The sequence below is a fragment of the Saccopteryx leptura genome, chromosome 6 (genome assembly GCF_036850995.1).
Source record: "Saccopteryx leptura isolate mSacLep1 chromosome 6, mSacLep1_pri_phased_curated, whole genome shotgun sequence".
Classification (NCBI taxonomy): domain Eukaryota; kingdom Metazoa; phylum Chordata; class Mammalia; order Chiroptera; family Emballonuridae; genus Saccopteryx; species Saccopteryx leptura.
In genome coordinates this window covers 70,601,382-70,627,820 of record NC_089508.1, presented here as the reverse complement: position 1 = coordinate 70,627,820, position 26,439 = coordinate 70,601,382, and the positions used below count along the sequence as shown (strand labels likewise).

Sequence of the window (26,439 nt, the reverse complement as noted above, 5' to 3'; positions counted from 1 at the left end):
CAGTCTTTTTTGCGGCTCCTTAGTTGTTCATTGATTGCTTTCTCATATGTGCCTTGATGGGGGAGGGGGGGCTACAGCAGAACGAGTGACTATATTATCATACAGATTTATTTTAAGGTCCAAGAGTGTTTCATAGTATTAATATCATTACTTATTTAACCACTCAACTAGTAGAGTATATGTTTAAGTTTCCAATTTTTCACTCCTTTTTTTTTTAAAGCATCGTAACCTTTTAATTATTCTTAAATTCTAATAGCTGTTACAATTGGCAGCCGAAATCCCTCCATTTCAGCCCCCCCCCCCCCCAAAGGCAAGTTTAGCTTATTTGGGAGGAGAATACTTTCCCACTCCTCTCCTGGGCCTGGGCCTCCCAGGCAAAGCGGCACCCCGCGCGCACAAAGGTCAGCCTCTCGTAGAGCCACCACCGCTGCCACCCCGGCGGCCATCGGGATTTGGGGCCCCGGCCTTGGCAGCGTTTCCTTTGTTGTTGTTGTCGCGAGCTCGCGGGAGTCCAACATTCTAGCATAGGAGGCTGTGCTGCGCATCCTGCCTGTCGGCGCCTGCGGGACCCCCTTTGCCGCCCGTGCTTCCAAGAGGGGACCATGGCCGGCCGCCCTGGCGGTGGCATGGCTTCTACCGCTTGCACTTTTGGGAACTTGTCGGCTTCTGGAGCCTTGTATTTGGGGCGCGCCTTCCCTGCTGCACACCTTATGTATGCGGATTTCGAGCATTGGCCAGAGCTCTCTCTGGCCCTGTTTGTGTCTTTTTTGCCTGGCTGATTTGGGAAGCCACCAATTCTGCCTTTGTCGTTGCCTGTTCACTTCATTTTGGAGGCACGGGCAGGGCAAGTCGCTAGGCCAGCACGAGGCCTAGTTCGCGGGCGGCCTTGTCTCTGCTGCTTTATTGGCTCTTGGCTTATTGCCCCTGCCTGGGGAGGCCAGCCTTCTGCTTTTTGGAGCGGAGATTTTCAAGGGCCTGAGACAAAGACTTTGAGAGCAGAGAGCTGCGAAGTCGCAAAGTTTAAAATGGCCATAGCCGTGATATTCCCATCTCCCGAGTTACTCTCAGACTCTAAGCTTCTATATTTACATTCCTCTATTTTTAAGTCATTTTGATTAAACAACTTATTCTCAGATAAAAACATTTGTACAAAAAGAAAAAGGTCCCTCACTTTTGAACCTAGTATTCTCATATTTACTCCCAAATTACTTTATTATTATACTCTCCCCCCATACTGTAGTTAAAAACTTTACTCTCTAAATGCTTTAACTTACTTTGTGTGCTCACTTTTTGGGGGAGTTCCATTACCGCCCCGCTTTTCCTTTTTCATGACCCCACGTTGGGTGACAATTGTTGAAGTCCAGCCACGTGTATGGCCAGTATTCACGGCCACCATCACAGCTGCCTGGCCCATGCAGATTCACATTGGATTCAGACAGACGGTAATGAAACAACAGAGCCATGAACAGGTGGGCCATTATCTTTAATCCTAGCTTGTAACGGCAGGCAAGTAAAAACACACACTGGGCTCTAAAACCCACTCATTCAGTGCTCACAAAGCTACTGACTTATCCAAGTTTCCTAGAATCAAAGGTTTCTGGCTCACCAGACTTATTTACCTCTGTTCCTCATCTCCTTCTCTCTGCACAAGCTCTGCACAAACTGGCTTCTCTCTTAGCACTCTGCCATCTTGGTTGCCTCTCCTGGCCTCGTCCACGTGGCCTCTCTCTGCTCTCCTCTCTGCTCTCTCCTCTAATGCTAATCTCAGGAACCAAGCCAATTTTTCACTCTTACAAACAATGCAACAGTCAGCATTTTTGTACATATGTCTTTGTTATTGTGAATGTTTCTTTAAACTCATTCATGGAAATGGAATCAGGGCCAAAGGTAATGAACATTTAAAATTTTGATCGATTGTGCCAAATGGCCCAGCAAAAAAAAAAAAAGTTATTAGATTGTATATTTTTTGTTAGTTTTCAGGAGCTCTTTGTGTGTGTATTTTTTGTACAAATGCATGGATTTTTTGATATAAACCATTTGTTGTTTTTTTATATATATTATATAATATTTTCCCCACTCTAGCATCTTAACTTTTGTGATCTTATGCAATTTAATACAGTATTGAATGATAGCACCCTTGTCTTTTTTTCTTGTCTTTTTTTTGTGTGTGTGAGAGAGACAGAGACAGAGATAGACAGACAGGAAGGGAGACAGATGAGAAGTATCAACTTGTAGTTGTGACACTTTTTAGTTGTTCATTGACTGCTTCTCATACGTTCCTTGACCAGGGGCTCCAGCCAAGCCAGTGACCCCTTGCTCAAGCCAGTGACCTTGGGCTCAAGCCAGTGACATTGGGGTTATGTCTGTGATTCCACACTTAAGTTGAGGACCCCATGCTCAAGCCGATGAGGCTGCACTCAAGCCTGATGAACCCACACTCAAGCTGGATGAGCCTGCGCTCAAGCCAGTGACCTTGGGATTTCAAACCTGAGTCCTCAAGCATCCCAGGTTGATGCACAGTTTGATCCACTGTACCACCACTGGTCAGGCTTTCTCTCTCTCTCTCTCTTTTTAAAGAGAAAACAGGAAGGGAGAGAGAGAGAGGGAGAAGAGAGGTTAGAAGCATCAACCTGTAGTTGATTCATTTTAGTTGTTTATTGATTGCTTCTCATACGTGTCTTAACCAAGGGGCTCAGGCCAAGCCAGTGAGCCTTTGCTTAAGCCAGCGACCTTTGAGCTTAAGCTAGCAACCTTTGGATCATGTTGATAATCCCATGCTCAAGTAGGCAATCCCATGCACAGGCTGGCGACCTTGGGGTTTTGAATCTGGCATCTCAGTGTCTGGGCTGATATTCTATCCATTGTACCACCACTGGTCAGGCAGATAGCATCCTTGTCTTGATTATGCTTCTAATGGGGGCATTTCTAATATTTTGTCATCAAATATGATGTTTGCTGTTTTTGGTAAATAGCCTTTATTTAAGTAGGAACATTCCCTTCTTTTCTAGCATGTCAAAAACTTTTTTTAATTTAAAATTTTACTTAGAAAATCAAGGAATCACTATTGAATTTTATAATTTCTTTTGGCATGTTTTAAGAGGATCATGGAGTTAAAGAGTTTCCCCCATTTATTTTGTTGGAATAGTGCACTTAACACATTTGCTGGTACTATCTTCATACTCTTGGAATAAACTCTTTGGTCATATATATTATGAAATAATATATATTGGATTAAATTTACCAATATTTTATTTAGAGTTTTAATTCTTTTTTTTTTTTGGCAGAAACTGAAAGGGATTCAGAAAGAGGGACAGATAGGGACAGACTGACAGGAAGGAGAGAGATGAGAAGCATCAATTCTTTGTTGCGGCACTTTAATTGTTCATTGATTGCTTTCTCATATGTGCCTTGACCATGAGGCTTCAGCAGACTGAGTAACCCCTTGCTCAAGTCAGCAACCTTGGGCTCAAGCTGGTGAGCTTTGCTCAAACCAGATGAGCCCGCGCTCAAGCTGGCGACCTCGGGGTCTCGAACCTGGTACCTTCCGCATCCCAGTCCAACGCTCTATCCACTGCACCACTGCCTGGTTAGGCTTACTTAGAGTTTTAAAAAATCTATTTCCACAGGTGAGAAGAGCCTATAGTTTGCTTTTGGGGCCTCTCTTAAGTTTTAGCATCTTGGCAATACTGGCCTCCTAAAATAGATGTGAATGCTTTCTATGGCTTCTACTGTTAGAATCATTTATAAGAACAAAGGATCATCTTTCTTTACAATCCTGACAGAACTAACTCACAACATTTTCTGGGCCTTATTAAGGGGATTATTTCTGACCACATTTTCTGTTTCTTTTTTTGTTCTATCTTTCTTTTGTCAATTTTTAGAAATTCATATTTTCCTAGAAAAATCACCCTCTGTATAGATTAAACCTTTTAAAAATCTCTTTTGAATTTATAGTTGTCTCTTATTTTTAATATTGATTTTATATGATGATATTCAGATAAGTTTTTTTCTATATTATTTTTCTTATAAAAATACTATAATGTTTTTAACCTAGGTCTTCTGTTTTTTCCCCTTGTTTATTGAATACTTTTATCTTTTAATTTATTTCTTCTAATTTCTTTATTGCTTTTTTGCTATTCTCATATGTGTACTTTATTTTAATTTCTTATTTTCTTACATTCGTTGAAGGTTAGAAAGTTTTCTCTGAGTACCATTATTGTTTCATCGCATAAATTCTTTTTAAAGATTTTATTCATTTTAGGAGAGAGAGAGAGAGAGAGGAGAGAAGGAGAAGGAAGCATCAACTCCCATATGTACCTTGACCAAGCTAGTCCTGGGTTTCAAACCTGTGACCTCAGTGTTCCAGGTCAATGCTTTATCCACTGCGCCACCACAAGTCAAGCTCTCATAAATTTTTTTTTTTTTTGTATTTTTCTGAAGCTGGAAACGGGGAGAGACAGTCAGACAGACTCCCGCATGCGCCCGACCGGGATCCACCCAGCACCCCCACCAGGGGGCGATGCTCTGCCCCTCCGGGGCCTCGCTCTGTCGCGACCAGAGCCACTCTAGTGCCTGGGGCAGAGGCCAAGGAGCCATCCCCAGCGCCCGGGCAATCTTTGCTCCAATGGAGCCTTGGCTGTGGGAGGGGAAGAGAGAGACAGAGAGGAAGGAGAGGGGGAGGGGTGGAGAAGCAGATGGGCGCCTCTCCTGTGTGCCCTGGCCAGGAATCGAACCCGGGACCTCTGCACGCCAGGCCGATGCTCTACCAATGAGCCAACCAGCCAGGGCTCATAAATTTTGATATACAAATCCCTAATCCTTCATTTTTGTTATTTTCTATATAATTATTATTTTGGCTTTAACTTCTACTTTCCTTCATCTTTATCTTGCTCATTAATTTGTTCTTCAACTCTTTAACCTAACTATTCAGCACATCCACTATTTTTATTTTCACCATCATACTTTTATTTTCCAATATTTCTAATATAATTACTGTTTCACTTTTACATTTGAATTCCTGATCCAGAGGAATTTATTGTGGTAGAAAGATCAAAGTAAGGATTAAAATTCTCCTCCCCCAATGGTAAATGCCCATACTTTGAAATGACATTTTACATATGTTAAATTTACATTTTACATATGTTAAATTGTCATATAACTGTTATAATAATAACTAATAATTAATTGAATGCTTATAAAATTCTTATAACAAACCTTTACAGTAAGTTTGATTATTATTCTCAATTTGTAGTTGAGGAAATTGAGGGATAGAACAACTCATATTCAAATTATGATTTTAAATGAAAAACTTTTTTTACTCTCTTAGGTTTAGGAGCTGGTGTCTGTGAATTAAACTGACAAAATATAGGTTAACAGGTGAAAAGGTTTGTTTTATATGCACATGGGAGCTTCACAGAAAAGAAGCGAAGACCCCAAGAAGTGGTTAGAACTGGGAGATTATATACTCTTTTAACAAAGGATGATAAACTGTGAGAAGTGACTAGACGAAGGTTTGGGTTCTTAGGGATGGTAAATTGTGGGAAGGTGATTATGAGGGGGAAACTAATGGAGGATGATAAGGGTTATTTTTGTAAGGTTTGTTTATATAAATTAAATCAGTGAAGTCTCCAGTGATAAGAGTCTTCATCTGTAGTTACAGTAGGGGGAATGAGACAACTTCTAAAGAGGGAAGTTCAGTGTCCAGGTCAGTGGTGCAGTGGCTAGAGCACCATGGTGAAACGCTGAGATCTGTGAACCCAGTGGTGCCAGGCAAGGGCACTGGCTTGGAGGTGGCTCAGCCTCCGAGGTAGTCTGCTGGAGGCTGGGTCAGGCCACATCGGAGAAGCATTCAGTGGCACAACTAAGTGGAACAATGAGTTGATGCTTTTCTTTCTCTCCCTTCCTCTATCTTGCTAAAAAAAAAAAGGTAAAAGAAATTTATGCCCTGCATTTCAGTAGATAGAGGGAGGTTAGAGAGCTCCTCCTGTGTTTGCTTTTTTTTTTTTTAATTTTTCTGAAGCTGGAAACGGGGAGGCAGTCAGACAGACTCACGCTTGCGCCCGACCGGGATCCACCCGGCACGCCCACCAGGGGGCGATGCTCTGCCCATCCAGGGCGTTGCTCTGTTGCGACCAGAGCCACTCTAGCGCCTGGGGCAGAGGCCAAGGAGCCATCCCCAGCGCCCGGGCCATCTTTTGCTCCAATGGAGCCTTGGCTGCAGGAGGGGAAGAGAGAGACAGAGAGGAAGGAGAGGGGGAGGAGTGGAGAAGCAGATGGGTGCCTCTCCTGTGTGCCCTGGCTGGGAATCGAACCTGGGACTTCCGCACGCCAAGCCGACGCTCTACCACTGAGCCAGCCAGCCAGGGCCTTGTTTGCTATTTTTTAATTGCCTTCAGCTCAAAAGAATCTTCATGCCAGATGATATGTTTTGGATTGGCATGTTCTGATTTCCTTCACCATAAAAATCTGTATTCACAACGAAGTATTCTGAAATTAGTATTAACAATTCATCCTTTCTATAATGCAGTGACTGGGTATCCTGATGTTGAAGAGAAACAAACACAGACAGTATAGGGGACTTGGCTAAGGTCATACAGGCAGACTAAAGACACATGCTTTTTTCTCCTAAAATTTTAATTTTTTTTTGTGGTTAGCCATTTGGTTACCTAAAGGTCCTCAATCCTTGTATTAAAACCCCTTTTATTCATTGCAGTCATAATTTTGCATCTCATGTTACTAAAGCTGATGTTAAAAAGGACCTTAAGTCAAAAGAGCATTCAGACCACCAGATTCAGCAATTTGTGTAATGATAATTTGACCTTTTTTTCCCTTTAAAAATGTGATCTTTGTAGGAGCTCCTATTTTCACATAAAAAATGCTCAATGTATTCTTTTTGGAAGCACACTTTAAGTGACTACATTTTAAGAGATGGAGTCTTGCTGGTGACTTGCCCAGCTTGGTAAAAATACAGCTCCTGTCCTGGCCGGTTGGCTCAGCGGTAGAGCATCGGCCTGGCGTGCGGGGGACCCAGGTTTGATTCCCGGCCAGGGCACATAGGAGAAGCGCCCATTTGCTTCTCCACCCCCCCCCCCCCCCCCCCCCCCCCCCCCCCGCTCCTTCCTCTCTGTCTCTCTCTTCCCCTCCTGCAGCCAAGGCTCCATTGGAGCAAGGATGGCCCGGGCGCTGGGGATGGCTCCTTGGCCTCTGCCCCAGGCGCTAGAGTGGCTCTGGTCGTGGCAGAGCGACGCCCCGGAGGGGCAGAGCATTGCCCCCTGGTGGGCAGAGCGTTGCCCCTGGTGGGCGTGCCGGGTGGATCCCGGTCGGGCGCATGCGGGAGTCTGTCTGACTGTCTCTCCCCGTTTCCAGCTTCAGAAAATTAAAAAAAAAAAAAAAAATACAGCTCCTCCCCCAATTATAGCCATAGTGCTTCATTATTTGAAGATTGGGTCTGAAGTTTCGAAAAACATTGTACACATCAGTTCTTTCTATTCTTCAAAGGCAGGAATGTTGTTACATGGTAAGCCTCTTAGTGCTAGTAAGGCTTGAACAGGCTTCCTTCCTGAGATGGTCTGGGAAAATAATGCAAAGTTTAATAATTCCAAATCATTTTATTAAACCATGTTTTAGGAGACTTACTCTAACACTGCTGTTAGCGTTTAATCTTATTCGTGTTTGCAGTACTTATAAAAGCAAATGAGAAAGGATTCAAGTTCAGCAGTACTTAAATTTGGTCTGCATGCCATTTTCACAGGCAGAAATGACAGCCCCTATTGATGTTAGTGGAGTTACGTAAGCCAGAAAACAACTCCCTCTTTCCCACACCTAGTTGGTTACTGATTCCTATGGATTAGATTTTCTTAATACAATGACCCCCCTATTGCATTTCTTGGTTTCTGCCTTTCCTTCCTATTTTTCATACACTTCCCAGTGAGATTTGTTGGGTGTGCAGTTTATATCACTTTATCCTTACATGTTTGTTCACAACCATTGCCTCTGTGTTAAAGAACTAGGTTCCTCAACTTGACATAAAAGGCCCTTTAAGATCCGCAGCTTGATTACCACCAGCCTCCTCTCCTACTTTTCTCTTTTGATGTATTTAAAGCTCTAATTATAATTTTCTCAATGCAGCATTCTGGGCCTTTAATTCCATTTGCCTAGAATGCTTTACGATATCCCACTTGTTGGACATCATCCTTTATGATTCATTTTAACAGTTGCCTCTTTGGGAAGCCTTCTCTAACTTCTTCTCCCTTTTCTGGCTTTATCTTCATCCACATTCTTCCACAGTGGAGCTAAATAGCCTTTTTCTCCTCCCAAAGGACTGTGTTTGTCTGGCTTATCACTTGATTGTCATGCTGTATTGTACTTGTTAGCTTACCTATCTTTCTCTTCTGACAGAAGAGACCAATGACTATTATTAATCTCCTTTTTGAATAGAGGATTTACTAAAGCATCAGTAAATGCTTTTTAAAAAACTTGTAATTTTGAAATAATTTAAGACTTACAGGAAAGTCAAATATAGTAAAAAAAAAATTACCGTGTACTCTTCTCTCAGATTCCCCACACCTTAAGATTATTCTATATAGTGTATTGTTCTCTTTCTTTTTATATGTTTCTAAACAGTTTGAGATAAAGATGAAGGCATGATGCCTTTTTAACCTTAAATACTGGAGTGTGTTTCCCAGAAACAAGAACATTTTCTACCATAACCAGAATACAATGATCAGAATCAGGAAATCAGCATTGCTAAAAACATTGTCTAATAGACAGAGCCCAAGTGCTACCAATCATCCCACTCATGTCCTTTGTAGCAACAATCAACAAAATAATTTCTTTTTTTCTTGGTTAGGATTTAGTCGAGGACACAGGTTGCATTTAGTTTTTAAAAAAACCTTTTATTTTGGGAGGCAGGCAGTTCCTCAGTGTTTCTTTGTATTTTAGGACCAGTAATTTTATAGAATAACCTTTATAGAATATCCTGTAGTTGGGGTTGCAGGAAAAAATTGTAATAATCTTTGAAATGGACCAAAAGATTACTGGGTGTTTTCAAGGAGAACCAGGAGCTACTTGACATAGCTCTCTTTCAGGTTACCTGATTTCTATGTGGCTCTGAGCCTTTCATTATAGTAACCCGTAAGGAGCAAGCCTAGTGGTTGGACATAAGATCTCGGCTTAAAAGGGAGTACCTGCTTCAGTACAATGACCCCAGCCACCTAGTGCTCATTGATGATCCTGCATTGGCTCGTTGGACCTATGCAAGATCAGCAAATGTCTTTCCCAATTTTAGACCCACTCCCAAGACCTCACTGTGGTTGGAATTGGGCCCCTCTTCTTCTGGTATTACGTTTTTAAAACTGACAGGGATAGAAAAGAAACACTTATCCAGGAAGGAAAATCAGATTGAACATTTAATGTCTCATATTAAGTGTGGCAATGATGACTATATGTATTATTGTTTAAATAAATCTTCTATTACCCCCCACCAAAAAAATATAATGTTTTTTATAGTGCTGAAAGTCATAGAAAACTGCTAGCAATGCAAATGATTATTGTCATAGAAATGCAAATTATCTCTGGTGGAATGCAGTTGATTTTGTTATTAACCAGTTTTGTAAGTTTTTGTGTTTACTCGTGAATTCATTTCAACATTTTTTATTTGGTTGTATATGAGTAGTACTTTGGATTCTCTTTCTAAACAATTATAATATTTTACTGGTTTTATCATTACTTAATGAGGTAAATATCTTTTTTTGTGACAGAGACAGAGAGGTTCAGAGAGAGGGACAGATAGGGACAGACAGACAGGAAGGGAGAGAGATGAGAAACATCAATTTTATGTTGTGACACCTAAGTTGTTCATTGATTGCATTTTCATATGTGCCTTGACTGGGGGGCTACAGCAGACCGGGTGACCCCTTCCTTGCTCGAGCCAGCAACCTTGTGCTCAAGCTGGTGAGCCTTGCTCAAACCAGATGAGCCTGCGCTCAAGCTGGCGATCTCAGGGTCTCGAACCTGGGTCCTTCTGCATCCCAGTCCAACGCTCTACCCACTGCACCACCGCCTGGTCAGGCTGAGATAAATATCTTTAACACATATTTATTTTATACCTATGTAAGAGTCATGATTATACTTTTAAAAATTTCTCCTTTAACCCTGGCCGGTTGGCTCAGTGGTAGAGCATCAGCCTGGCGTGCAGGAGTCCCAGGTTCGATACCCGGCCAGGGCACACAGGAGAGGCACCCATCTGCTTCGCCACCCCTCCCCCTCTCCTTCCTCTCTGTCTCTCTCTTCCCCTTCCGCAGCCAAGGCTCCACTGGAGCAAAGTTTGCCCGGGCACTGAGGATGGCTCTGTGGCCTCTGCCTCAGGTGCTACAATAGAATGGCTCTGGTTGTGACAGAGCAACGCCCCAGATGGGCAGAGCATCGCCCCCTGGTGGGCATGCAGGATGGATCCCGGTCGGGCTCATGTGGGAGTCTGTCTGACTGCCTCCCCGTTTCCAGCTTCAGAAAAAATACCCCCCCCAAAATAAATAAATAAAATAAAAAATTTCTCCTTTAACAGAGTTTATCTAATATATTTTCTTTTTTTTTTTTTTTTTTTCTCTTTCATTTTTCTGAAGCTGGAAACAGGGAGAGACAGTCAGACAGACTCCCACATGAGCCTGACCGGGATCCACCCGGCACGCCCACCAGGGGCCACGCTCTGCCCACCAGGGGGCGATGCTCTGCCCATCCTGGGCGTCGCCATGTTGCGACCAGAGCCACTCTAGCGCCTGAGGCAGAGGCCACAGAGCCATGCCCAGCGCCCGGGCCATCTTTGCTCCAATGGAGCCTTGGCTGCGGGAGGGGAAGAGAGAGACAGAGAGGAAAGCGCGGCGGAGGGGTGGAGAAGCAAATGGGTGCCTCTCCTGTGTGCCCTGGCCGGGAATCGAACCCGGGTCCTCCCCACGCTAGGCCGACGCTCTACCGCTGAGCCAACCGGCCAGGGCTTAATATATTTTCATGATTAGATTCATTTTATCTTTTTTTTTTTTCAGTACCTCATATTAGAAGACATATGATGTCTATTTGCCAATGCTGCTAACTTGGATCACTTGGCTAAGGAGACATTTGCTTGTTTCTTCCACTGAAAAGTTACTATTTTCTATTCTGTAATTAGTAAATATTTTTTGGTGAAATACTTTAAGAATATGTTAATAGTTTGTTTCAAATGAAACTTTCATTTACTGGTTTAGCATTGATGATTTTTGCCTGAATAAGTTATTACTGTGGTGGTCACCAAATGATGATTTTCTAGTTTTTTAATTTTTCATACTTTATACATTATAGTGCAGTGGTTCTCAACCTTTCTAGTGCCGTGACCCTGCAATACAGTTCCTCATGTTGTGGTGACCCCAAACCAAAAAATAATTTTGGTGGCTACTTCATAACTGTAATTTTGCTACAGTTATGATTTGGAATGTAAATACCTGATATGCATTATGTATTTTCTGATGGCTTTAAGCGATCCCGCCAGGGTCGCGACCCACAGGTTGAGAACCGCTGTTCTAGTGTAAGGAAGTGTTTTTTCTTTTTCCTATTTATTCATATTAGTATGGACACATCAATTTCTATTTTATTCTGAGGGTTATAATATGTTGCCTTTATTACTATGTGGATGATCAGATTATCTCAGAGTTGGGCACTGGGAAACCCTTTGTGGGCTCAGGGTCCTGACATGTTATAGTCATTATCTCAGCATTTCCTTACTTTCTGGCACAAGATGTACCAGGTTTGTGTCTATGAAAAAAACGTCTAAACCTATAGAAAAATTTACTAAGAATTATTCAACTTTTAAAGTCTTTTGTGTGCTTAGCTATATACTCTTGTGTCACTTAGGGGGTTATAATATATATATTTTTGAATTGAATTTTATTGGGTTGACACTGGTTAACAAAATGGTACAGGTTTCAGGTGCCCAACACATTTCTGTACAGTATTTTACGTTCACTCCCCGGGTTATGTCTCTGTTTATTGCCATTTACCCTCCTGTACTCTCCTCCACTTCCCTCCTCCCTCCCCACTCTGCATTCACTACACTGGTGTCTGTTTCCGCGAGTTTTCTCTCTCTCTCTTTCTGGTCCTTTTTTGTTCAATGGGGTTACAATATTTTTTATTCTTGGGGTGTTTGAGGAAGTATGGCAGTAAAAGACATTGCTTTTTTATTTTTTAGAGGTAATTAAAAGGTATATGAAATATGTTTGGGCATATGTATCTTATGGATTTTTCTATTCTATAGACATTCTGACATATTTTATTCTTGTTTTCAGATTGCTGAAGCTAAAGGAAATATTTAAGTCTAAGTTTGGATCCATCCCCAAGTTTTATGTTAGAGCACCAGGAAGGGTCAACATAATAGGTACTTCAAAATTTTTTCTTCTCTATTTTTTTCTCTCCTTTCATAAGGTCCAAACTTTTGTTAATACATTGTTTTCTTAATTTTCTCAGAACTGAAAAATAGAATATTTCACATATATCTACTAGAGCAATATAAGCTTTTGCATAAGGCACCTCAATGTACTTTCATCTTTCCCAGTCTGTTATTAATGTTAATTCTGCCCATTCATTTAAAAAAATGTATAAATTTGTTGAAACTAGTTATTGATATTATTTCATGAGTGAGGAAAATATTTTTCTGTACTACAGGCTAAAATTTTAGACTGTGTTGAGTAATTTTGATGATTTTACATTTACTCACTGGATTAGAAGGATACTGGGAAACCTTGTAATTCTTTGCTTCTAATAGTGCAGGGACCTGAAGATTCAGGTTTTTTGTTTGTTTCTTTGTTTGCTTTTAATTTTCCTAAGAGTTTATTTGAGACAAACTGAGAACATGTGCAGGGCAGCAAGATCACAAATGCTCTGGAGAAGAAGTTTTGCAGTTCCTTTTATGCATTTGAGATTAAGGTAGGAAAATAAGAAAAATTACATGAAGGTGGGAGAAAGCAATTCAGAGATTGGATAAGAGGATAGTGCTACTCAGGCTTCAGAAGATGGATACTGAAACGGGGCATTTCAGAGACGCACAGAAACAATGGGCAGGGCTTGCTTAAGGGAAAGATAAGCCTTTTACTAAAGAAGTGATATGCCTGGGACATGACTACCAACTATAACCTGCCCAGTTAGGGATATATGATCAGATCACCCTGTGAGATGACTCTCCATAGAAGCCTTTTTCCACCCACAACAAGAAACTTGTACAGCTCATTTATCCAGTTAAAATCACATTTAAATACTGTGGTATGTGGTGTGATCATATCCATTCCACCAATATTTATTGAACACCTGACATATGTTATCACAGGGATGCCATAATGTATAAAACTGGAACAGCCCCAGTCTTCATGTGAGAATGATTCATTTTTATCAAGTGAAAATGGGATGGAGAACTGAGAAAAATCCAAGACTTGAAGGAGGATCAAAAAGACAACTTTTTATAATGGAAAATATAAACATACAAAAAGTTGGAATAATGTGGTAAACTCCTGTGTACCCAATAGCTTCAATTATTAGCAACTCAGGAGATCTTATTTTATTTTGAAGCAAATAATGGAGGATTTAAAAAAGATGTGATACTTGAGTATGGTGAAATGAAGCAGGAGAGGAAATAGGGTAAATCCAGTGGAGAGAGAGAGACTGAAGACATCTGTGAATGGAGGAACTGATGGAGTAGAATTCTCTAGAAGAAAAGAGGGTTGGTGTCCTGGCCTGTGGCCCAGTGGATGGAACATCTGCCTGGTATATGGATGTCCCGGGTTTGATTCCTTTTTTTTAAAATTATAAATAAATTTTTATTAATTTTAATGGGGTGACCTCAATAAATCAGGGTACATATGTTCAAAGAAAACATGTCCAGGTTATCTTTTTTTTATTTTAATACATAAATTTTTATTAATTTTAATGGGGTGACATCAATAAATCAGGGTACGTATATTCAAAGAAAACATGTCCAGGTTATCTTGTCATTCAATTATGTTGCATACCCATCACCCAAAGTCAGATTGTCCTCCATCACCTCTATCTAGTTTTCTTTGTGCCCCTCCCTCTCCCTTTTCCCCTCCCCCTCCTTCCCTCCCCCCGCCCCCTGTAAGCACCACACTCTTGTCCATGTCTCTTAGTCTTGTTTTTATGTCCCACCAACGTATGGAATCATGCAGTTCTTGTTTTTTTCTGATTTACTTATTTCACTCCGTATAATGTTATCAAGATCCCACCATTTTGTTGTAAATGATACGATGTCATCATTTCTTATGGCTGAATAGTATACCATGGTGTATATGTGCCACATCTTCTCTATCCAGTCTTCTATTTTTTTTTTTTTTACAGTGATTAAAGCCTTTAAGCTAACTCTTGGCCAATACAGCAAGAATCCATAAAAGAGTAGTGTCCTTAACATGTTCACCAAGTCCAAGTTGGCACCATCACCATGCCAAATCCCTGAAAATGCAACCCAACCCCAGTTCAGTCTGTTAGGAGCTGTCACAAGGAGCAGGAGTCCAGGCAAAGTCCACATCCAGGAAAAGTCCGCATGGCCCTGGAATTGTTGTCACAATTCTATACTTTGCAGCTCACGTCCAAGTCCCAGTGACTGCTGCTTCTAGCTGGTAATGATTCAGGTAGACTGGAAAAGCCATCTGTAGCATGTGTGGAGATGGAGCTTCTGTTCTCCTCTGCCTGGAGAGATGAGGCCAGGTTGCTTTTCCCTGAAGCTCTGCACTGTGGTGTGGTAAAGAGAACCTTGGGATACACTAAGCTGGGTGGCAAAGGTAGATTCATAATAGAAGTTGGCAAAATGTCCAGGTTATCTTGTCATTCAATTATGTTGCATACCCATCACCCAAAGTCAGATTGTCCTCCGTCATCCTCTATCTAGTTTTCTTTGTGCCCCTCTCCCTCCCCCTTCCTCTCTCCCTCCTTCCCTCCCACGCCCCCCCTCCCCCCACCCCGGTAACTACCACACTCTTGTCCATGTCTCTTAGTCTCGTCTTTTATGTCCTACCAATGTATGGAATCATGTAGTTCTTGGGTTTTTCTGATTTACTTATTTCACCCCGTATAATGTTATCAAGATCCCACCATTTTGTACTACTCAGCCATAAGAAATGATGACACCGGGTTTGATTCCTGATCAGGGCACACAGGAGAAGTGACCGTCAGCTTCTCTTCCCCTCCCTCTTCTTTCTCTCTTCTCCTCCCGCAGCCAGTGGCTTGATTGGTTTGAGTGTAGGTCCCAGGCACTGAGGATAGCTTGGTTCGTCCAAGTGCATCAGCCTCAGGTGCTAAAAATAGCTCAGTTGATTTAAGCATCAACCCCAGACAGGGGTTGCCGGAAGGATCCTGGTTGGGGCGCATGCGGGAGTCTGTCTCACTATCTCCCTTCCTCTCACTTAAAAAAAAAAGAGTGCTGGTGTCTAGCACATAGGAAGAGGGCCACTTTGGCTTTTAATAAAAGGCAAGGAAGAAAAGGATGCAGGTTGATATAGGTAAATGTAAAGTTGAGTGAGTTCTAATGGGGGAGAGTTGGGGTTGGAAGTATAAGGAGAAGGCAGAAAATTTGAAATAGCCTTGTGAAGAAGGATGGGAGAGGGAGATGACTGGAAAAAACAAACGGTTTGCTGGGTAACGCTGGGGTCTGGTTAGAGCTGGAGGTCAAAGAATTGTAGCAATACCAGTCTGCAAGGTTTCATTTATTTCCTTCTCAGCTATTCTGAGTTACCTGTGTTTGAGATTTTGTTTTGGATGGAGGTTACAGAGAAGGACACTGAGATTTTGTTTTGGATGGAGGTTACAGAGAATGACACTGGCATCAGGAAGTTGATGATATTGGCAGGAGAAGCAGGTGGAATAATGAGCCCTGGAATCTGTTCTGAGTAGAAAAAGACAGAAATTTAGTGAGGAGCTTATAGGATAGAAAGAGCAAAGAACAGAGTCTGGAAAACAGATAAGTGGGATAAACTGAGTAATAGAAATAGCAGGATGGGAAGTTTTAATAAAGAATATGATATTTGAAACAAAAATCTCAAATGCAGAAAAATTCTAGGTGATAAGAAGTTCTTTGTTCAAAGAGGTCATGTTCTCTGGAGGTCACGGATTAGGAAGCTGGGGCCTTGGACTGTTGTTTGCCTGGATATTGTCCAAGGTATTGCAGGATTGGGATGGAGAGGGACTGGAATGAGGCACCAGGTTTTCAGCGAAGAACTGAGATCTGAGGAAGTCGCAGGTAAGAGTGATGAGGAGGACAGAATGTGGCTGAGCTTGTGAAGAGCAGGAAGACAGAAAAAGGGCCTGGAAACAGCAGTGGGAGAACAGCAGCAGCCCCTTGCTATTGCAATAGGACTGCAAAAAAGCAATACCCTCAGAACAGAGACAAGCTTCCCTTGGCTTTGTGGGTAAGGTTTCCAAACTTTACCTCCCTGATAAGTAATTCTTATTCTATAAATTAATTGACTATTTTCTAATTTAGGAAAAGGAGAGTATTATGTTCCAATGTAGTTAATTTAGTTAGTGTTTGGGATGGAATAAATTTCAGTGTTTATTAAAAACGTTGTATTTTCGGTTAAAATATGCAGAATGTAATTGATGTATTATCCTTACTTGCCAGCAGTTCCTGTTCCCTCCCTGCCCCTCACCTGGGCGGTTTCTATCAGTTTTGGCAAAGAGAGAAGTGTCAGAGGCTGTCATGTCATCGTACTGCAGCCTCCTCAACAGAATTTGGTGCCTCTCTAGAGTTCCACTTATTTAAATATGTGTTTTCCACTTGTGAACCATTGTTTTGTATTATGTCTTCTTGAAGGAAGTTGGGAAAAAGAACAACTTAAAAATTTTTTTCTGATCAATTTCAGAGACAAAGGCAGTTGGGGAGAGACGAGAAAGAGGAAGAGAGAGAGAGACAGCAGCATCAACGTATTGTTCCACTTAGTTGTTCCATGTAGTTGTGCGCTCAGTGGTTGCTTCTCCTATGTGCCCTGACCAGGGATTGAACCCACGACCTTAGTGTGCTGAGATGATGCTTTATTTACTGAGCACCCTGGCCAGGGCCAGGAAGAAAAACTTTGAAAACCAATTCTCCATCTGTCATTGACAATCTAGGAAAAACCCTTTCTCATTATCACTTTTTATTTTATTTATTATTATTATTTTCTGTTCTACTTATTTATTTTGTTTTTTAGATTGAATTGTTGATAGATATGTATTTATTGCCATTTTATTGTTTATATTTTTGGTCATCTTTTCTCTTCTTCCTCCTCTTTCTCCTCCTCCTCCTATCTTCCTTTCTTCTTCTTCTTCCTTTCTCCTCCTCCTCCTCCTCCTCCTCCTCCTCCTCCTCCTCCTCCTCCTCTCCTCTCTCCACTCTCCCCTTTACCATTTCTTGTAATACTGGTTTGGTAGTGATGAACTCCTTTAGCTTTTCCTGGCTGGGAAGCTCTTTATCTGTCCTTTGATTCTAAGTGATAGTTTTGATGGGTAGAATACTTGGTTATGGGTCCTTGCTTTTCATCATTTGGAGTATTTCTTGCCAATCTTTCTGGTCTGCAAAGTTTCTGTTGGGAAATCAGCTGACAGTCTTATGGGAGCTCCCCTGTAGGGTAACTAATTGTTATTCTCTTCCTGCTTTTAAGGTTCTCTCTTTGTCTTTAACCTTTTGCATTTTAATTATTTGTCTTGGTGTGGGCTTCTTTGGGTTTACTTGTTTGACACTCTTTGCACTTCCTGTACTTGTATGTCTATTTCCTTCACGAGGTTAGAAAAGTTTTCTTTCATTATTTTTTAATTTTTTTCTTTTTGCTGTTCTGATTGGGTATTTTTTGCTTCCTTGTATTTCAAATTACTGTTTTGATTCTTGGCTTCATCTACTCTATGATTGATTACCTGTAGATTACTCTTCATTTTAGTTAGTGTAGCCTTCATTTCTGACTGGTTATATTTAATGGTTTCCATGTCCTTTTTTATGCTATTGAAGTTCATCTGCTCTTTCGCTAAATTCGTTGGGTATTCCTTTAACCAGTGCTTTGAACTCTGCATCTAGTTGATTGTTTGTCTTCGTTTTGTTTAGTTCTTTTTCTGGAGTTTTATTCTGTTTTTTCATTTGGGATATGTCTTTTTGTCTCCTCATTTTGGCTACCTCCCTGTGTTTGTATTTATATATTAGGTAAAGCTGCTACATTTCCTATTCTTTGGTAAAGTGGCCTAATGTAGTAGGTCCTGCAGGGTCCAGTGGCACAGCCTCCCTGATCATCCGAACTGGGCACTACACCTGTGCCCCTTCACCCGTGTGGGCTGTATATATCCTCCTGTTGTGGTTGAGCCTTGGTTGCTATTGGCACATCAGTGGGAGGGATTTACCTCCAGCCAATCAGCTGTAAGAAGGGCTGTATAAGAGCCCACTCTGTGGAGCAAGACTTACTTCAGCAGGGCTGTGGTGCCTGCTGAGTCTGCCCCTTGAGTGTGTTGCTTATGGAGGTTGTTGGGTAAGTTTATCTGGTGGGCTGGTACTGGGGTCTCCCACGAGATGCAGGCTAAGGTCAGCCACTGCCTGTGTTCTGTCCGAGATCAGGTGGCATGAACTACAAAGCAATCTGTAGAGGGCTGCTACTTGTGCTTGGATTGGAGGAATGCAGGAGAGGCCAAGCAGCAAACCAAGGGTGGCCGCTGCAAGTGCCAGGCCTGGGGCCATGTAGTCAGATGTATGGGGCACACCAAGGCCAGGAGCTGTTTGTTTGAGAAATTTTAGGAAATTCTGAAGCATGAGCCAAGACTGGCTATTTGTATGGAAAAGCCACTGGAAACCACTTGGGTGGGCCCGCAAGTTGGTGTGGCAGGATCCCAGGCAATCACCAGGTAGGGAGAACAGTGATAGCCAGGTTGATAGAGACTCAGAGAGGGTGCCTGCCTGCCAGCTCTGTAGGAAGGGCTCAGAAAAGGAACAGTGGCCCCCGCCAGCACTTCTGTCTGGGAGAAAGCTGCCCTCCTCCCCAGCTCTCATTCTAACGCCAGATGGTTTATTTCTTTCCTGTATGTCCCTGGTGTCTTTTGAGCTGCTGCTCCAGCTGGAGTTCAGAGGGAGTGAGTCTGAGTCCATGTGTGGACCGTTGAAGCTGGGGAACTGCCTGGGGCGTGAGCAGTCCTTCATCTCACTCAGCCATAACTCCTGCCGGTTTCAAAAGTTTTTTTATTTACTGAGTTTTCTTTTCTTTTATTTTTTTAGAGAGAGAGAGAAAGAGTAAGAGAGAGAGGGGGGAGAGTGGGGAGAGAGGGGAGAAACATCAATTTGTTTTACACTTATTTATGTATTCATTGGTTGATTCTTGTATATGCCCTGACCCTGCAACCTTGGTGTATCGGGCTGATGCTCTAACCAGCTGAGCCACTCTGGCTAGGGCAATCCCCACTGATTTTTACAGCCAGAAGGTATGGGGACTTCTCTTCCTGGAATTGGAACCCTGGCCTGGGAGACCTGCTGTGGGGCTGGAACCCCCTGCTTCTCAGGGGGCACCTCCACAGCTAAGGTATCCCTACCGACTTTTTACTAAAAGATGTGAGTGTGAGACCAGCCCATTCTACATCTCCACCCCGACTACCAGTCTCAATGTGGCATCTTCTTTATACCTTTAGTTGTAGGACTTCTGTTTAGCTTGATTCCAGGCAGTTCTGAATGATAGTTCTGTAGTTCAGTTGTATTTTTGAAGTGCTTGTGGGAGGATGCACATACTGTGTTTACAGGGGTCGGGAACTTTTTTGGCTGAGAGAGCCATGAATGCCACATATTTTAAAATGTAATTCTGTGAGAGCCATACAACGACCCGTGTACGTTACATATTATCCAATAAAAATTTGGTGTTGTCCCGGAGGACAGCTGTGATTGGCTTCAGCCACCCACAACCATGAACATGAGCAGTAGGAATTGAATGGATTGTAATACATGATAATGTTTTATATTTTTAACTTTATTATTTTTTTATTAAAGATTTGTCTGCGAGCCAGATGCAGCCATTAAAAGAGCCACATCTGGCTCGCGAGCCATAGGTTCCCGACCCCTGATACACTGTCATCTTGACCAGAAGCCTGTTTTATTATTTTAAAGGACACATCAATATAGAAACAAAAGGCTTGTTACCTATGATAATATGTAGAATAATAGTTGTTTAAAAATATAATTATGCAGTTGAATTGCCTTCCATTCATTTTGTATTTCTTAGTTGATCAATGTCTGCTATAGGAACAGTCAGATATAAAAGCCTGGTATGGGGAAATATAAATGAGCTTGCTCAGCCCATCTTTCTTGAATTGTTATTTTATATTCAAATCTATGAATAACAACCTTGAGTTTAAATGGTAATTTGAAGACATTGTGGTATCGTTATAAAATAATTCTCCCTGGTGTTTCAGAGAGAAATTACAGTGAAAAGAATAGTTTGCTTCCTATATTTGCTTAATATATATAAAGGAGCACAGATTAAATATTCCTTTTCTAGCTTCTTTTCCTTATCCTAGGTATATGTAACATATTCAACACAACTTATTAGTGCCAGTATAATCAGAAAAATAAAGTAAAATCCTCACCTTTAGTGAGCTCATTCTTTAGTAAGGAAGAGAATGGGCCTCACATAATGTTAATATAGGGGAGAGTGGGTTAAAGGCTCTTATCATTCATATACTGCTCATAAAAGTTAGGGGATATTTTATTGCTTCATATTCATTTTGAAATATCCCCTAATTTTTGTGAGCAGTATATATATATATATTTTTAAGTATCTGTACCTTTTATTTTATAAGTACTCATAAAATTTTGTAATTATTTTAATATTATGTTTTATAGAACACTATGTATTGGTAGATCTAAGCAAAAACTCAAGATGTCAAAAATAGTTGAAAATAGTATTTTAGGTTTAATGTCCTCTGCCTTACATTGTCACTCTTTTTTTAAAATTAATTTTAATGGGGTGACATTGATAAATCAGGGTACATATGTTCAGAGAAAACATCTCCAGGTTATTTTGACATTTGATTATGTTGCATACCCATCACCCAAAGTCAAATTGTCTTCTGTCACCTTCTATCTGGTTTTCTTTGTGCCCCCTCCCTCCCCCCTCCCCAACCAACACACTCTTGTCTGTGTCTCTGAGTCTCTTTTTTATGTCCCATCTATGTATGGAATCATATAGTTCTTAGTTTTTTTCTGATTTACTTATTTCACTCAGTATAATATTATCAAGGTCCATCCATATTGTTATAAATGATCCTATGTCATCATTTCTTATGGCTGAGTAGTATTCCATAGTGTATATGTACCACATCTTCTTTATCCAGTCATCTATTGAAGGGCTTTTTGGTTGTTTCCATGTCTTGGCCACTGTGAACAATGTTGCAATGAACATGGGGCTACATGTGTCTTTACATAGCAGTGTTTTTGAGTTTTGAGGGTATATACCCAGTAGAGGGATTGCTGGGTCATATGGTAGCTCTATTTTTAATTCTTTCAGGAACCACCATACTTTCTTCCATAATGGTTGAACTAATTTACATTCCCATCAACAGTGGATGAGGGTTTCTTTTTCTCCACAGCCTCTCCAACATTTATTATTACCTGTCTTGTTGATAATAGCTAATCTAACAGATGTGAGGTGGTATCTCATTGTAGTTTTGATTAGCATTTCTCTCATAGCTAATGAAGATGAGCATCTTTTCATATATCTCTTGGCCATTTTTTTCTGGGAGAAGTGTCTGTTCATGTCCTCTTCCCATTTTTTTATTGAATTGTTTGTTTGTTTGTTGTTGAGTTTTATGAGTTCTTTGTATATTTTGGATATTAGGCCCTTATCTGAGCTGTTGTTTGAAAATATCATCTCCCATTTAGTTGGCTGTCTGTTTGTTTTGTTGTCAGTTTCTCTTGCTGAGCAAAAGCTTCTTAGTCTGATGTAGTCCCATTCATTTATCTTTGCCTTCACTTCCCTTGCCTTTGGAGTGAAATTCTTAAAGTGTGAGCAGTATATTTTAAAAGTTAATACAAAAGAACAACAGAGAAAGAATATATGTACTTCTTTTTATGATGCTTTACATAACTAGTCACATAACAAATATTTGAAGATGTTCAATATGAATTAGAAGTGGGAGAAAAAACTTGTGAAGGTTTAAAGAGGTCTAAAAAGGAACAGGAACTAATAACTAATATCCTTATGGTAGCAGAAGGTCCTGGCTCAGATGTCTAGGAGAAAAAGAAAACTGAATCATTTTCTACCTGTAGTATTTTTATTTTCTGTTCAAACCTAGCTTGTGGTCAAGTTTTTCCTTGTGTGTCAACTTGTGTTTCACTTGTGCCTTATGTTTTCAGTGATAAACAAGCTTTCTCTTTTTTCCAGGAGAACATATAGATTACTGTGGATATGCTGTTCTTCCTATGGCTGTAGAACAAGATGTGTTAATAGCTGTGGAACCTGTGAAAACACACACTCTCCAACTGGCCAATACAAATTCCTTGTACCTGTGAGTATTTAGGGTTGCTACGGTGTGTGTGTGTGTTTGTCTTTGTATTGGTACACAAATTTTTAGGAGATATCAAATTTATAATAAATTATTTAATTTATTGAAAATTTGTTTCTGACTTGCAAAATAATCTAAAACTAATGTTTAATATTTGGTTATTTTGTTTATTTTCTCATTCATTTAAGAAACGTTTACTAAAGCTTTATCACGTGTTTCTGACATTATTTTAGATAGTGGGCAATACGAAGATGAAAATACTGTAACTCTGTCCTTGTGCAGAAAGTATTTATTATCTATTGTGGTAACTACTATATCTCCAGCAAAGTCAGGGATGGTGCCTTTTTATGTTATTAAGGCACCCCCTAATTCTCTTATCATAGCATTTTACCATGCTGTATTACCATTCTCTGCCTACTTGCCTGTATCCCCCAGTAATTATAAGTTCTGTGACTTCAGGTACTATTGCCTCTCTCTTCAATGCTATAGCCTCAGTGTCAAACATAGAGTCTGATACATAATAGATGTAAGCTTCTAGTACATATGCTTTATTAAGTTAAAAATATACTTTTAATTCTAAGTTTGCTAAGATTAAAAAAATTAATGGGTATCAAATTTTATCCAATGCCTACTCAATATTGAGGATCATTAAAAAATATTATATATTCTATTGATGAATTTTCTAATGTTGAACTGTCTTTTCATTCCTTGGATAAAACCTACTTGCTAATTATATATTATGATGGATTTGACTTGCTAATCTCAAAAAATAAAGATTTTGTCATATAATTGGTACATTATATTTTAGGCTTACTCTTCACTGGACAGTTTGCCTGCAGTAATGCTTAGTTTGCTATTATTTTATGTATGCCTTTGATAAGGCATTATACCAGGTTGTGCAAGATACAGAAATTCTTTACTTTTATATGGAACTTATTGTATAAGATTCTTTTATTTTCTGTTAATTTTGCATAATTGAGAATTTATCTTATGTACATTTTGGACCCTTTTAAGAAAACTTTATATTATCTCAAACACAATTTTGTGTCATTGTTTGCAAACATTTAAAACTGGGTATATAATAATTTGTCATACTGATTTACTCAAACTAACTTAACAGTTGCCATCATGATAGATATGTGGTTTCAGTTTTATTTTATTTCTTTTCACAAAAGCAGAGCCTGAGAGCCTGAGACAGACTTGGATGAAAGTGGAGTGTTTGGGAATGACCCCAGGAGTGGTAGTGAAAGAGCATGGAGAATGAGTTAGGGAAGCAGAGGTGAATTATCAAGGCACGTAGTATCTGCTGAAGATAGTGGCTTTATTCCATCAGGACCCTAGGAAGTATGCAGCATGCCTCCCAGAATTCTGCACATGTTGGGTAGCATTCATTGCAAGGAGATACCATAATTGTTTATCTTCTCACCATTGATGGGCATTTAGATTATTTCTTGTTTTGGGCTGTTATGAATAATGCTGCTAGGATATTTGTGTACAAATCTATGTATGAAGATGTATTTTGTTTTTCTTTGATAAATACCTAGGAGTGGACTGTCTGGTTTACCTTTTCAAAGAATTTGCTCACTATTTTTTCAAAGTAGTTGAAACATTTACATTCCTACCATCATGTGTGATAGTTCACTTGATCCACATCTTTGCTAATATGTCTTTTACGATTGTAGCCACTTTTATAAATGTGTAGTAGTAGTGCATTGTGGTTTTTAATTTCTCTAATGATGTTGAACATCTTTTTAAATATATATTTTTATCATTTGTATATCTTCTTTGCTTAAAGGTCTGTCTAAATATTTTCCCCATCTTTAAGTAGAGTTTTCACCTTCTACTATTGACCTGTAAGAGTTTATTATTTATTGTGATATAAGTCCTTTGTTAGAGGTATGTTTTGCAAAATATTTCATCTGGTCTGTGGCTTGAATTTTTGTTTTCTTTACTGAATAGTTTGAAGAACAGTTTTTAATTTTGATGAAGTACTATTTATTGGTTATTTTCCTTTCACATTTTGTTGTTTTTGACTGTATTAAAGAAACCTTTGCCAAACTCAAAGTCATTAAAATTTTTTTCAGGCAGTGTTTTAGTTCTTACATTTAGGTCTATGATTCATTTAGAGTTAACTTTTATATGTGGCATGAGGTAAGGGCTGAGGTTTATGTGTTTGCTTATGGTTATCCAATTGTTTCCCACCATTTGTTAGAAACATTATTATTTTCCATTGAATTATCTTGACACTTTTGTTGAAAAGTGATTGGTAATATCTGTATCAATTTGTTTCTGCACTCTTTCTGTTCCATTGATGTGTCTGTCTATCTTTATGTCAATATCACACTGTCTGAAAACTGTAGCTTTATAAGAAGTCCTGAACTCAGGTAATGTAAATCCTCTAATATTGTTTGTCTTTTTAAAGTTTGTTTTTGCTGGTAACATTAGAGACCCCTTGGTCTCTTCCCATAAAATTTTAACAGTTTAAACAGTTGTAACTCAACAGAGGATTCCCTGCTCTGCATACAGGCACACCTGAGAGATTCACACACTAAAGCATCTGAAGGTGTGAAAATGAGAACTAATGGGGGAGGCAAAAGGGAGGAGGGTTCAGATGAGCCATGGAGACAGCTCTGTAGCCAGGAACTCATGGTGGGGGGAGCTCAACCTGGAAAGGGGAGAAATCCAGGTGTGGCTGGTGCTTCCTTCAGCTGGGAGGAGCAGAGAGATTCAGTGGGCATTCCCATAGGAGTGAGAAGCTGAGTGCAAGGCTCTAGGCAAGGATATAGCACTGCCATGCTGCCAGGGTCGCTAGGTGGCCACCATTTCAAACAGAGAAACAAAGCCACAATAGACTCTCAGAACTCTCCTTCCTTCATCCTTGGTATTGGATTGCAGAACATGTTATTTGCAAACCAGAGAAATGATACTATTTCTTCTGAGCATAAGGTGTACTCATGACTGGTCCTGGTTGGGCTACAAAGGGGACCCGGTAGAGGTCCTAAGTTATTATTACTGGGAGGGTAAAACAAAGAAGGTGATGGGACTCCCCAAGCCAGTATCACCCCATGCATAGCAGCTACAGTGATGGCAGCAAGAGACACTGAGGGATCAGCATAAGGATTTCACAGAGCTAAAAAACTTGTGATTCAGTGCCATCTACTGGAAAAGAATAGAAAGACTTCTTCGTAGTCCACTGCAGAAGTGCCACTCATACACAGATACCTAGACAGAGACTTAACCCATCAAATACTATGAATAACCAAAGCAGTGAAGCAGCTCAAAAAGAAAATGAAAAAGCTCTGAAAAGCAGACTTAAACACATGGAAGTATGTGATATTCGTGACAGAGAATTCAAGATTGCAGTTCTGATGATACTCAATGAAATGCAAGAAAATACAGACAGGCAATTTAACGTACTCAGAAAACAAATTAACAAATGAAATGAGTACTTTCAAAGAGGTTGAAACTCTGAAAAAGAACCAAACAGAAATTCTGGAAATAAAGAGCTCAATAAGAGAGAGCAGGAAGGAACTAGGCCCTGGCTGGTTGGCTCAGCGGTAGAGTGTCGGCCCAGTGTGTGGAGGTCCCGGGTTCAATTCCTGGCCAGGGCACACAAGAGAAGCACCCGTCTGCTTGAACACCCTTTCCCCTCTCCTTTTTCCATGTTTCTTTCTTCTCTTCCCGCAGCCAAGGCTCCATTGGAGCAAAGTTGGCCGGGGTGCTGAGGATGGCTCCATGGCCTCTGCCTAAGGCACTAGACTGGCTCCAATTGCAGCCATCCAAGAGGAGCTGAGCATTGCCACCTGGTGAGCATGCCGGGTGGATTCTGGTCAGGCTCATGTGGGAGTTTGTCTCTCTGACTCTCTACTTCTTACTTTGGAAAAAATACAAAAGAAAAAAAAAAAAAAAAGGAACTAGCAAGCA

The 26,439-nt window shown here is 40.5% G+C and overlaps 1 protein-coding gene across 3 annotated transcripts in view; it reads left to right on the top strand.

Moving 5' to 3' along the window:
- GALK2 (galactokinase 2) overlaps positions 1–26,439 on the top strand; it is a 159,411-nt gene that overhangs the window by 2,971 nt on the left and 130,001 nt on the right. For 2 of the 3 annotated variants that reach the window (XM_066388331.1, XM_066388329.1), the window contains exons 2-3: positions 12,309–12,397; positions 22,395–22,518. In XM_066388331.1, the coding sequence (XP_066244428.1) occupies positions 12,309–12,397; positions 22,395–22,518 (213 nt within the window). The remainder of the gene's footprint in view (positions 1–12,308; positions 12,398–22,394; positions 22,519–26,439) is intronic. The other variant, XM_066388330.1, reaches the window with a different exon arrangement.